The sequence below is a fragment of the Phascolarctos cinereus genome, unplaced genomic scaffold (assembly GCF_003287225.1).
Source record: "Phascolarctos cinereus isolate Bilbo 61053 unplaced genomic scaffold, phaCin_HiC Scaffold_726;HRSCAF=1367, whole genome shotgun sequence".
Lineage (NCBI taxonomy): Eukaryota > Metazoa > Chordata > Mammalia > Diprotodontia > Phascolarctidae > Phascolarctos > Phascolarctos cinereus.
The window spans coordinates 417,476,348-417,490,863 of record NW_027556098.1 but is presented as its reverse complement, the minus strand read 5'-3'; the positions used below and the strand labels follow the sequence as shown (position 1 = coordinate 417,490,863).

Here is a 14,516-nt window from a genome sequence, read left to right as displayed (position 1 = left end):
TTCTGTTTTGAATCCCAATGTATTTCTACTACTTTCAAATGCTTTGAAGGCTTTTTTAGAAATTCTAAGGCTTTGCAAGTTAAATAATTTGTATTTTCTGTTCAGGGCACGTCATGCACTCTACCAAATAGTTTCTTCCCTCTCTCCTAGATTGCTAGATCACATGTTCCAGCAAGATCATTAGGATCACATGGGCCCCCTACTTAATTCTCCACCTGGGAAACACCTCACTTCCATTGACTCAGGAACACTTGTCCTGGGTTCATGAAAACATGGATGGGGTTGTTTGGATACCACCTTTCTTTGGACTCCCTGAGATCCCAAGGCTCTGAATTTTCCTCCAGAGTCTGTCCCAGCCAGTTCCTAAACAATGGTAGTTTGATTCCTCTCCGCTCTGCAACATAGATGGACTAGGTGATGAGACAAACTGAATTCCATGTCTTTCATTTGCCCTGGGCATTATGCCAGGGCTGGAGCAAATTAAAAGCTCTTCCTTGTCTGCTTGTCTTTCCTGAGCTTTGCTATCAACTCTTTACACTGTCTTTTTTTTTCTTTGGTTTGTTTCCTTTTTCTGAGAAGTGACTTCCTGTTCTAAGGAATGGGGAGCTTAACCTAATCAAAAACTCTTGGGGATGGAATGCTGCTCTTGGCATCAGGAACACCTGAGTTTCAATCCTGCCTCAGACACTTAGTAGTTGGGAGATCCTAGACAAGTTAGTTGAGTTACTGAGCATCCTTCAGCCTCTTTCCCCATCTATAAAATGGGTATAATAGTACTTACCTGAAAAGGTAGTCATCAAATGCAAGGGAAATCATATGTTTAAAGGGACCTTAGCATAGTTCAAAATGCTATATAAATATCGGCTATTAGCATAGCCATGTCTGTGTCTAGGAGAAACCTGAGGCACATGGGCTGGGTATTCAGCTTTGAAATGAGCATGGCCCTTGTGAGCTATTGCTTGTATATTTTTCATTGAGATGGGCATGGCCCTTATCAGAAGGCACACCCTCAGCCCCAGTCACATTCATTCTGCCTGTTGTCCTAGCAGTCTACACTTCCAGGGGATTCCACTGCCCTCAGCAAGCATCTCAGGGCTAAAGTATCTAGATGAGGTGCTAAGCAGAGAGCTGGGTGAGAAGGGGAAAGAAAGCAGAAGTTATAAATCTGGTCATAAATCTGGTCTGTAAATTTGGTCATAGTGTATTATCCTTGAGATAAGTAGCTGTAATCCTCTTTGTGAATACTTTATTTAAAATTTTTGCATCTATATGCATTAGGGAAATTGGTCTATAATTTTCTTTCTCTGTTTTGACTCTTCCTGGTTTAGGTATCAGCACCATATTTGTATCATTAAAAAAGAATTTGGTAGGATTCCTTCTTCTCCTATTTTCCCAAATAGTTTATATAGTATTGGAATTAGTTGTTTTTTAAATTTTGGTAGAATTCACTTGTAAATCTATCTGGCCCTGGAGATTTTTTCTTAGGGAGTTCATTGATAACTTGTTCAATTTCTTTTTCTGAAAAGGGGTTAAGTATTTTATTTCCTCTTCTGTTAATCTGGGCAGTCTATATTTTTGTAAATATTCATTCCCTTCACTAAGATTGTCAAATTTATTGGCATACAGTTGTGCAAAATAGCCCAACTGTTTTAATTAATTAAACTAATTAAATTAATTAATTAAACATTAATTTAGTTAATGTTTTAATTTCTTCTTCATGTGTGGTGAATTCACTCTTTTCATTTTTGATGTTGGTAATTTGGTTTTCCTCTTTCTTTTTTTAAATCAAATTAACCAAAGGTTTATCTATTTTATTGTTTTTTTCATAAAATTAGCTCTTGGTTTTATTTATTAATTCAATAATTTTCTTACTTTCTATTACTCTTACCTTTGATTTTTTGGAATTTCTAATTAGGTATTTAATTGGGGATTTTTAATTTGTTCTTTCTCCAGCTTTTTTAGTTGCATCCCCAATTCATTGACCTCCTCTTTCTCTATGTTGTTCATGTAAGCATTTAGAGATATAAAATTTCCCCTAAGAACTGCTTTGGCTGCATCCCATGAGTTTCCAATACAGCCTTTAGTGAAGTGCCCCAGGATTTCTGCTTGCAACATGTGTTAGTGTCTTGAATGATTTACAGAAGAATCCAGGTAGGAAAAAAAAAAGGCAATGACATATAATGGCCTACAATGGTGTCTGTGATAAAGGCTGTCAGTGTACACGCTGACAAAATTCCTTCTCCTCTCCCTTAGTGGTGGCCTGGCTTTCTTCAAACTCATTCAAAAGTCAAGTAATAGGCTTACTTTCAAACATTCTTCTCTCCAAATCACTCCTGACAACAGTTTGAAAATGAAATTAAGCTGGATTCTTATTAACTGTCATCTCCAGAGGACATGGTATGGAAGGAAGGGAAGAGAGAAAGAAGGAAGAAAGGAAGAAAAGAAGGAAGGAAGGAGAAAAGTTAGGTAGGAATTACCAAGCACCTACTTGATAGATGCCAGTGCCTGGCCAAGCCCTCTTCAGTAATATCTCATTTGAGCCTCAAAACAACCTTTTGAGTTAGGTGCTCCCATTACCCCATTTCAGAGTTGAGCAAACTGAGGTAGACAGCAGTTAAGAGACTAACGCTGGGTCAATAGCTATGAAGCATCCAAGACCCTGAAGAGGGTCATCAGCACTCTGTTCACTCCCACCATTCTCCGGATCACTTGAAACTGTCATGGCAGCACCTGTGGCCAACACGGAGCCTGAGGGTGAGACTTCCTTATCTCCAGGTTGGTTTGATTCCTTCTCTTTCTGTAATTCTCCTTCTTTCTCTTCCATTTCCACAGCCTTTTCACTTCTTTCCAGAGTTTGTCTTTTGGAATTCTGAAACATCTGTGCTCGGTTGAGAAAGTGAAGGTTAGCACTGTGCATTGCTTTGGAAGTTGGGCTTTGAAAAGAATGAAGAAAAAAATAGATTATCATTAGAGAATAGAGTCGTGTGTTCTCAACTATGAACAAAATTACATGGAAAATATTATGAGGAAAAGAAAAAAACATTACTTTTGAAGCATTTACCAGTCCTTTTATAACTCTGTATTTGATTCATAATCTCATTCCCCATAGCAGCTAGCCTAACCATTTCCATCCCTCCCCTCTAGCCTATCTTAGGATGCCCTCTCCCTATTTCTTCAACTCAAGAAGCCATCCTTTACAAATTTTCATGGAGGCTAGCTCAGGAGCTCCCCCCATATATTGGGTGTGAATATCCTTTCCAGGTAGCCCAGATACTCCACACCTCATTAGTAGGGGATTCTGAGAGCCACACTTCTCCCCTTGAATGGCCCTCTTCTCCTGTCATCGTTCTGTTCACCTCTTGGCACACTAACTACCAGGCTGTAGGTGTTTGATGCTAAACAGCTGTGAGAGAGTGAGGCTATTGCAGGCAGGAAATGGCCTACTTTGACAGAGGATGGAACTGAAGTTTAGGCAGGCAAGGAATTTAATGTGAACCTAGGACCATGTCTCAAGCACTGAATCAAACCTAGTCAATCCATTGACTCGAAGTCCCTGAGTCCTTCAAACACACTACCTCTGCACTTTCATAAAAGTCAAACAGAAGAGCATTTCCCCAAGAGCAAACTTCCCTTTGATGTCCTTGCTAGAGGCTTCGCAGGGGGCAACAGAGCTCCAATTGCAATCTCTGCTTTGAGTTGGAATCACTGAACGTAGGCTGGTGATGGCCTTTTTAATGCTTTCCACAGGAATCTCCTGCCATGTCCACTTTACATTTAGAAAGTGTGAGCCCCCATCTTCAGAATGAATGCACAGGAGAAAATCCTCTTGTTCTCCTCTTCTCTAAGATTCACACCTCAGTGCTCTTTCCTTCCACCCCACCCACCCTCCCATTTATCTCTTGAGCACCATCCCATTTCCTTTAGCCCTGAGATACTTCCTGAGGGCATCTAACTCTTCATTGCAGGTGAAGATTGCTCATGAAACTGTAAATCTATTATGTATAAGTTGCTATTCCTTTTAAATCTGTGATAAAGTTGCCATGTAAATTTCCTTGTCCCATTTTCTCCACTCCCAACCCCCTTGCCCTAGCAATGACTACCGTTTGAAACAAACATGTATGTATGCATACATATATGTGTGTGTGTGTGTGTGTGTGTGTGCATGTATATGGACATATTTGAATGTAAAATCATTCTATGCATACTTTTATGTATCAGTTATTTTTCTGGATGCAGCTAGCTTCTTCCTTCATATGTCCTGTGTATAAAAATTGGGTATTTATCATAGCTCAAAATGAGTTAGTTACTTTAAATTGTTCTTAAAACAATATTGCTGCTACTGTACACCACATTCTCTTGGTTCTGCACATTTTGCTCTGCAGCACCATGGGCAGCTCCATCCATGTCTTTCAAAAATCAGTGAGCTCATCATTTCTCCTAGCACAGTAGTATTCCATCAGTTACATAGCACAACTTGGTCAGCCATTCCCCAATTGACGGGCATGCCAGCTTGCTCCAGATGTTGGTGTCATGAATGCTTCAGGCAAGAGTGGAGGTGGACAAAGAAAAGACAACGGCACCTGAGCAGCAGCGGGTGCAAAGAGAAAGGCTGTCAGGGCACAGTGGACGGAATTCCTTCTCCTCTCCCTTCATAGAGGCTTATCTTCCTTTCAGCTCCTTCAATACTCTGGGATGGACTTTCCTTCAAGCACTGAAATAACTACTCCAGAAAGTTTGAAAGGGAAATTCAGCTGGATTGTTATCTAGATCTCCAGAGAGAATTGAGCAAGGTGTGAAGGAAGGGAAAATAGAAGAACAAAGAAGCAAAAAAGAAAGATGCAGAAAATATAAGAGGAAGGAAGAAGGAAGAAAAGAAGGGCAGGACTGAAGGGAGAAATTAGATAGGAAGTACTAAGCACTTACTATATAGGGGCTGGTGTTATCTCTGTGCTATGCCCTCTTCAGTATTATCTCATTTGATCCTCAAAGCCCCTTAGATGCTGCAATGACTCCCCATTTTAGAAATGGGGAAACTGAGGTAGACAGCAGTTAAGAGACCAGTCCTGGATCACCAGCTCTAAAGCATCTGAGACCCTGAATAGTATTCTTTCTTCTTGGGAAGCACTGAAATCTCAGCAAATTTGGGGCTTCCCTTCTGCAAGCCAGGGGCACTGGCGTATCTGAATTGGGTCAATAATACCTTCTAAGTTTCAACCTCTGCTTCAGGACACTCTTCCCTTGGTTCCCAATCTCAGTCTCACATTCTAGCAAGTAGAACTGGTCCAGGTGCAGTGCCCATACCTCTTTAGAATATTATTGGAAACATACAGGCAAAATGTTGAACCATGCTCCCTACAAAGATAGGAATGTTCTTGAGCAGTTAGGTGGTGCAGCGGATAAAACTCCAGCCTTAGAGTCAGGAGGACCTGAGTTCAAATCTGGCCTCAGGCACTTGATACTTACTAGCTGTGTGACCCTGAGCAAGTCACTTAACCCCAATTGTCTCACCAAATTAAGAAAAAAAAGACCAAAGATAGTCGAATTCTTGGAAATAAATTTTATTAAAGTGTCACTTTTGTCCATCACCAGAACTTCAACCACTATTCCCCCACTCCTCCCTCCTTCTCTCCCGACAGCCAGCTCAGGTAACAAATGATTTTGATCAAAAGCATGAAAGGGGAAGAGAAAAGTGAGTAAAACTGATGGACATATCAACAAGATCTGCAAAATAGCATGACCAAGAACCTTCCCACTCTGCAAAGTGAAAGGATCTGGGTGTCTTCTGTTATCTCTTCTTTAGGGGATGGACTTTTCTGTATAAATTTGCATACATGGGCATTTCTTGGTTTTGTTGTTTGGTGGGATGGAAGAGGTTCTTGGGATTTCCTTGACTTTTTCATGGCCTTAAACCTTGCCTCAAGATAGGACAGGGAAGGCAGGTGTGGTGATCCTTGCTTCCCTGGTGTGATGGGCTTCTCTTCCATTCAGCCCCCAACTAGGGAAGAAGGAAAGGTGGAGAGAAAGAAGGAGTGAATCTGAGGAAAGCCCTACATGCTATGTCCAAAATGACTTCACTGTTGTCTCTACTGGTCACTGGCAGCCTCTAGAATCTGAGTGCATGTTGGCTGCCTGGGGTTTCCTCCAGACATTGCAACATGGCAGCAAGTGTCCCCCAGCTCAACTCACAAAGGCAAAAGTCAGGCAAGGAACTGCAGCTGGAACACAGCTCTAACTCCACGCATCCAGCAAAGCGAATCCCTCTTCTTCCATATCCATGTCCACATCAGGTTGGAGCTTGGGACACAGAAGGGCATCTTCCAAATCTTCCAATTGTCCTGGCACAAACTGGGGGGACATGAGGCCTCCTTCATCAGAACTCGTGTCCTGTCCACTGCTCTCTGGGAGACCCGACACTGACATGGTGACCCCTTCATGAAAAACAGAGCCTGAAAATAATGCTTCACGATCTTTCCATTGACATCTTGCTTCACACTCGTGGTACACTTCTAGCTCCTTTGCTTTCATTTCTACAGCCTTTCCTCTTCTCTCTGTGGCTTTTCTGTGGCTGAGTTCCCACTTAGTTTGCATATTGCAAAGGTGACAGCAAGCTGTGCACATTCCTTGTTCTTGCAGTTTGACTGTGAAAGAGAAAAAGTGGAGGATGGATCAGGTGAGGGGAGGGTGCACTCAAACAATCTCAACGAAGGAACAAAACCACAGGGTGAAAATCTATTAACACTTTTGACTAACATCCAAAATTGTAAAATTTATCCATTTTTAACCCTCCTAAAAGATTCCATCTCCCCATCAAGAAATTTCCCCAACATTTTGAGCCCTCCTCAAGCCTCTCCCAACAGCCCTCCTCAATACTCACCATAGCCTTTGCTGTAGACATCATTGGTGTGATCATCCTGGCTGTGATAGTCACTGTCATCATGCCTGCTGCCATGCTTGTCATTGCTGTCATCAGAATGGCCACCCTCACTGTCCTCACTGCTGTGGTCTTCGCTGTCATCAGTGTGGTAGGCAGGTGGAAGGTCAGGACACAGGAGGGCATCTTCCAAATCTTCCAAATGTCCGGCGATAAACTGAGGTGGCGAAGTCAGCAAAGGAAGCCCAAGGAATTCGTCATCAGAGTTCAGTTCACTTCCACCCTGCTCTGGATGACTTGAAACCCGCATGATGGCACCTATGACCCAAATGACATGGAAAATATCAGGGTGAAAAGGAAATGCAATATTATTATATTGAATTGCTTTCTCTTTTGTAAGCATGTACCAGTCCTTGTACAACTCTGTATTTGATTCCTTATCTCACTCCCATAGCAGCTAGCCTAACCATTTGCATCCTTCCCCCTGGCCTTTCTGAGCTTGTACTCTGTTTCCTCAGCTCAAGGCCAGCATCCTTGTGAAGCTGGATGACATTGAAGCCATTGGATGAAGGTCCGTCTGCCCATCTTCTTCCTTTGAAGTCAATTAGATGTCTTCCCCCACCTCTCTTCCCTGAAGTCTAACCTTCTCCCTGCCAAGACAAAGCCCTCTGCAGGCATCTTTGATCCCAACTCTTCCCTCCTTCCCCAGCAGATTATGCATGCTATCATCTCTACTGTCTCTAATCTTTATCCTCTCCCAACCCACTGCCTCCTAACCTTCTTTCTACAATCAGGCCCATCACACTTTCCTCATCCTTAAAAATTTCTCATAGAAGCCAGCTCTGGAGCTCCCCCTTGGATTCATCGTGAAAACCCTTCCTAACTTCCCCAGATACTCCACACCTCCTTAGCAGGGGATCCACTTAGAGACAGTGCTCCCCTTGAATGGCCCTGGTCTCCTGTTATCATCCCACTCAGCTCCTGGCCTACTAACTGCCAGGTTCTAGGTTGCTGATGCTCAGCAACTGTCAGAGAGTGAGGCTATTGCAGGCAGGAAATGCCCTATTCTGACAGAGGATAGAACTGAAGTTGAGGCAGGCAAGTAATTTGACGTTGGTCGGGGACCTAGGAGCACTGAGTGAAACCCAGTCAATCTATTGACTCCAAGTCCCCTAAGCTAGCTATCTCTTCTCAGTCTCTTGAGCAGAAGACCTCTCCATTTGCATAGAAGTCAAAGAAACAGGTATCTCCCCAGGAGCAAACTTACCTGTGATGTCCTTACTGGAGGCTTCTCAGAGAGGAAAAGAGCTCCAATTGCAATCTCTGCTCTGAGAAGGAATGCTGAAAATGGACTGGTGCTGGCCTTTTATATGCTTCCCCCAGGGATCTCCTGCCACATCCAAGTTGCCTTTCAAAAGTGTGAATCCCCATCCCCAGTATAAGTGTCACTGGGGAGAAAAACCCTCTTGTTCCATCCACTTCTCCAAGATTCACACCTCAGTGCTCTCTTCCCTTCTGCCCCACCCCCACCTACTTATCTTTGAAGCACCAAGGAATTTCCTTCAGCCAGGAAGCAGTTCCTAAGGGTATCCTCAGAAACAATTAATCTTTATCCATTAGTATTATGAGTGTCCTACACACTTACCAAGTGTCTAGGACTTAGTCAATGGAAGGCTCCTGTCTTCTCGTGGTGTAGAGAGTTTTCATACCAAGTGTTCACTCAGATATTTGCAGGTCTGACAGCAGCATCCCAATATATCTGGGGAATGCAGCCAAGGCTCAAGCTTCACTTTTCTGATCTGTGGACTAGACAATTGCTAGTTGCTCTATGGAGAGAGTCAAATCATCCTCTGTCACCCTAGTCCCTGGAGCCCATAAGTATCATGTTCCATGCAGTGCAGCCATGGCACCAAGAAACATTTTAGTTGGGAGACAGAAAGAAAGAAAGAGGCTTCCTTAGGCTCAGAGACAATTCTTGAAAGTTTTGCAAATGGAGTTAGCTGAGATTCTAGGAGAAAGCACAGAATTCAGTCTGAGGGAGTGAATCCCCTTGAAGCCTAGGCAGCTTTGTCAACAGCCAGAATGAACTGACTGAGCCTAAGGGTGTGCCTTATGATAGGCTCTTTGACTATCCTTGTGTTCCAGATTGGGGAAAAGGTCATAAAATACAGCATGAAATGAAAGCCATTAACTTCATTTCTGTGAAAGGTAGAAGCCTGGACATGATGATCTGTTAAAAATCATAATTCTGACACTGAGTGATAACAGTTACTGTGACTAGTGAAAGCCATAATATGGACATAGTAAACAGTTCATAACCCATATATGATCAATAAACAAGCTTTTGTTTGGGTAAATACCCATCAACATTTGCTCAATGCCCTAGCTCGGAAATGAGCTCATTACCAAATAGAAACCCTGAATATCCCTCAATCATCAATGACATATTCTATAACCCCTCTTTCTTTTGTCTGATTTCTGTAATTATACCTGGGCTTTCCTGGGTTCTCTAAGTGGGGATAGATCTGCTATTGAGACTGTTTGTCTGGTAGCCACTCCAGACTGCCTCCTTTTGTTTAAGTAATTCTTTTGATTAAACTGGTATTTCTTGTAATAAATCTGGACTTCTCAGTCTCTTTCTCCAGTTTCAAATTAGCTTCTATGATTGGGGAATCCAAGAATATCCCAGTGCACAGGGATTTTTTTTAAACTTTAGTAAGATACAGAGGTCCCCAGCCAGGAGAATACTGTACTCTACAATTAGTGTAGTTGAGTGGATACCAAAGAAATGCCCAAGAGAGTAGGGAATAGACCAGGGGGAATTCCTGGATGGTCTATGACCTCTATGTGGAGGGGGGCTGGCCAGGGTTGGACATCTGCAAGCCACTGAGTGAGTATGGGAATACCCCAAATATGCCAAAAGACCTTAGAGTCCCTTCTGATGTAATTATGTCCCATCAGGTTTGGGAAGGAAGGAAAGAGGGTAGTGGCAGATGTGGGCTGGCCTTTTCTCACAGTGTTGAGGGAAGCCACTATAAACGTCTTAGACTCAGAAGTAAGAAGGTGAGATTAGGAGACTGCAGGAGGAAGTACAGTTAGAAATTAACATGTGAAAAGCAACTCCTCTCATTGCTGAACATTTAGGTGATACAGTAGAGAAAAGGGAGAAGTATGTAGAAAAATTGGCTTGCTGGATGGCCAGGCTGAAGGTAATTAAGAATGTAGACAAAAAGGTGATAAGGTATATGATTGTGAGAGAGGAGGGGGACCCCAAGACATGGACTCCCAAAGAAGAGCAGGAATGAAGGATGGTATAGAGCAAAGAGAGAGCTTCTTTCTCCTTTTCTCCCTCCTTCCCTGGCTGATGGCAGCAGCCTCGGTAGGTTGAATGGAGTGAGGAAGAAAAAGAAAATATACTCAGAGAAGTGAAAATTATTTAAGATATGATTGGTATAAGCAAATAGGAGAAACCAAGAGAAGTGTTGGAGAAGATTTGGGAAAATCGGAACATTAATGCATTGTTGGTAGAGTTGTGAACTGATCCAACCATTTTGGAGAGCAATTTGAAACTATGCCTAAAGGGCTATAAAAATGTGCATACACTTTGACCCAGAAATAGCACTTCTAGGGCTGTATCCCAAAGACATCATACAAATGGGAAAAATGAGCCACATGTACAAAAATATTTATAGCAGCTCTTTCTGTGGTGGCAAAGAATTGGAAATTGAGGCCCATCAATTGGGGAATGGCTGAACAAGTTGTTGTATATGAAGGTAATGGAATACTATTGTGCTATGAGAAATGATGAGCAAGAGGACTTCAGAAAAACCTGGAAAAATTTGTATGGACTGATGCTGAGTGATGTGAGCAGAACCAGGAGAACATTGTATACAGTAACAGCCACATTGTACAATGACTAACTTTGATAGACTTAGCCCTTCTCAGCAATACAAGTATCTAAGACATCTCCAAAAGTCTCATGATGGAAAATGTTATCCACATCCAGAGAAAGAACAATGGAGTCTGAATGCAGATTAAATCATATTTGCTTTCTCTATTTTTTTCTTTTTTGTTTGCTTTTTCTTCCTCATGGTTTCACCTATTGGTTCTAATTTTTCTTTACAACATGACTAATGTGAAAATACATTTAATAGGAATGTATATGTAGAGCCTATATCAGATTGCATGCCATTTTCAGGAGAGAGGTGGTGAGGGAGGGGGAGAAAATTTAAAACTCAAAAGTTTATGGAAGTGAATGTTGAAAACTAAAAGTAAATTAAATTAAAACACAAATGTAGACAAAAGATAATAAAATGATTATGAAAGAGGAGGAGGAATAGAGGATGTTAGAGAGGAAAGGAACAGCCCTTCTTTCCTGGCTGACTACAGCAGCCTGAGTGGGTGGATGGGAGAGAGAGAAGAAGAAAATATACTCAGAGAAGTGAAGATTATTCAAGATATGATTGGTATAAGCATGTAGGACAAAGCAAGAGAATTGTTGGATACTGAAAAAAAACAAAAAATTTTGCTGTTAAATTTCTGTTTGTTTATTAATGTGAACCACTGTAAGTTTTCAAACAGATTCTTTCCCTTCCTCTACCTTCTTGAACTGTGGCCAGGTTCTGGGGTGTAGAAGGACAGATGAGGGGAAAAAAAGAGGGAGTGGGAATCTTTTCCCCTCAGACTTCAGATCAGAGTAGGAAAGAAATAAGAGGTGTGCAGTTTAGCCAAAGTCCACTAGAAAGATATGTATATAAAAGGAAAAGTGAGAAAGTTTAAGCATGTAGGAATGAAAGGAACATGGGCAGAAAGTCATGATCTGTTTTCACTGACAATGTGAACAGAGGATCGGAGAGCTTAGAAACTTTTGGGAAAATGGAAAAAGAATTACTGACACTTTAAAGCTCCAGCAGTAAATAGCCTGCATTTGCATGATTATCCAGAGGCAGGTTTGGGGGCTATGTCAAGTGAAATTTTCAAGGTGAAGAACACTTTAGAATAGAACTCATACTTAACCTTGTCCTGGATCACAAAAAGAGAGAATATTTGCTTGAATCCAGAAAGTAAGAATTAGAGCTAGGAGTAAGCCTTTCGCCTTCACTTTCAAAGGAAGTATCAAGAAGGCAGTAATTATCAACAATTTCAAATACTGAACAGTGCTTAACAAAGTCGAGGAATTAGAAGTGATGATTTAACAGTGATGATATCATTGGATTTATCCTTGAAGAGAAAATTTCAGTAGAATATTGGGGATGGAAGGATGCTAGGAGTGTATGCGTGACAAGAAAATGGGAAAAGTGAAGCTAGACATTTTTATGTATACGTATAGGTGTGTACGTATGTGTGTGTATGTATGTACAAATATTGTATATTATAATGTATATATTCTCCCAACAACTGCAAAAAGACAGGGTTCAATGCATCAGGACCAATGGTTCTTGGAAGGAAAGGCTGGAGATGGGTTTGCTGCTCAGTAATGACATTTATTGATCTTAGAAAGTATCCAATCGGCTTCTGCACTCAGATTCCTCCCCCTTTTTCCTGACTATCCTGAGACAAAATCTCCTCATGCTGAATCCTCACATTGAAATTTCCCTTCCAGCAAAACAATCTGTGGGCCTCTTCTGCATCACTAGTTTTGGTATCACAATGACTTGCTGCTTATGAATGACACAAATATCTGCTGGTACCTAACCTTAAAGAGGGGGTGATGAGTCTGTCATTAAATTCTATTTGAACTCAGGCAAATTTGTAACTTGAACTAAGTTGTAGCATCTAATACTTTGGGAAACTCATTTTTCAACCATCTTAGTGTCACACACTTGTGCTATAATAGCACAATCATCTCTTGATTAGTTTAATCAGACTGGATTTACATAGCCAAAAGGAATTTAATGCAACATGAGGAAATATCAGGCAGAGGTAAGCCACCAAATTTCTCTGAATTTTCTTGGCCATTTCCCATGAGCTTACTTTGTTACTTCAAATCTAAGGTTAAAATAAGTGAAAGAGGCAGAAGGTCTCATTCTTGAATCAGACAGGATTTCTACTATTACTATTCTTGAATTCAGTTTAATTCAAGTCAATTGAACAAATACTTCTCAATCACCTGTACCTCAGTGATACCCTCTTTTATTCAAGACTGCAGATACAAAGATAAATAGGCTTTTATTCCCCTAAGAAGCTTTTAGTCCATTAATTGGGGGTATGGTGTGGTATTGGTGTGTATGGTAGTAACTATCATATCACTGGTTCCCAGTGAAGGTAAAACTAGGGTTGAACCATGACTTCTTACAGGTGGAGGTAGATGGCAGAAAAGTAAGACAGCATGGCCCAAACTATACAGATGGTGGAAGAGAAGAGAAGAATGATGATAGACTAATTCAACTATGAGAAAGTATCTTATATAAAGTGGGCCTAGAAAGATACATGGGATCCAGCTTGTGAACGGCCTTGAATGATAGGTTATGAATTTACACTTTGATCAGTAGGCAATGGGGAGCCAAAGACATTTTTCTCATAGTGTTTTTACATTATTAATATGTTGTTATTTATTATTATCATATTACTAACTATACAGAACTTCACCTCTAATTTCTATCAGTAAGGATGCAGAGAAGAAGATTAATCATTAGGTTGAGGGAAAAGAATGTGTTTGGCTCTTGCTTTTACTTGCCCAGCTCCTTTTAATTTTGGAAATAAACCTTGTCTACCCCTGGTTTCTTTGAGAATGGCCGCGGCTTGGTCAGCTGTTTTGGACTTGTGTGCCTGCATGTACCCCCCAGAGTACTTGGAGACAGAACTTGTGGCCCTTCCACATCCAAGGACCAAGTCTGTGGAGGAATTATCCTCTACGTCATCTGAAGGAGGCCTGCGCTGCCCTGACCATGGTCCCTTAAATTACGGAGAGCCAGGAGCCACAGGCCTGGCAAACTGCAGGCACTATCGGTATCACTTCACTTTCTGACCTTGTCACCTCTCATGGACTTCCTGCTTCAGCTTCTGACATTCCAGGGAGCAGCTCCCTCAGATTGCCAGATGCAACTCCTGACACCCTTTCTCAGATTGACTGTAGGAACACGACTAAAGCATAAACAGGTTTTTCCAGCTGAAGAAGAGTCCGTGAGGGCTCTAGACCCCTTTTTCCCTTAAGCCTGAGAAATGGGAAGGAGGTTCCCAAACGACCTTTTCTATTTTTATTTTTTACTTGGACTCAGGAACACAGGTGCAGAGACTTCAGGTAAGGACAGTCCCCAGAGCCCCTCAATGCAAAAACTCTGTCTATGTGGACTGAAGGCCAAAGGGGATGGGATCCCAGTCATCCCCAGTGACAAAAGCACTGAGAGTCACCTTTAAAATCTCCATAAATTGCTTTCTGTTTTTCCAGGCTTGTCCTTGTCCTTGACATGGACCTGATTCACGTTCTCTTGTGTTTTCTCAGATGTCAGGGACAGACAAGATTTGGGGAAGAGATTGCATACATTTTTCTTATGCCAGGGACCATTTCTATCGGAACATGAATTAAACAGCCATTATCTCCTGAGCCCTGCCTGTTCCCCAGCTCCTCACAGACTCAGGACTTAACAATTTGCTTATTATTCAGGATCCGTTATCATGATGCTTTCCCTTCTTTTCAGATCTTTGC

General features: G+C 41.7%; 1 protein-coding gene across 1 annotated transcript; it reads right to left on the bottom strand.

Annotated features, from left to right (window-relative positions):
• Positions 1-2,614: 2,614 nt before the first annotated feature.
• On the bottom strand, positions 2,615-7,181 carry LOC110219887 (uncharacterized). The gene is given in 4 exon segments (XM_021003607.2): positions 2,615-2,933; positions 3,576-3,754; positions 6,187-6,638; positions 6,875-7,181. Coding segments are annotated over 4 exon segments (1,257 nt in total).
• Between the last annotated feature and the right edge of the window lie 7,335 nt (positions 7,182-14,516).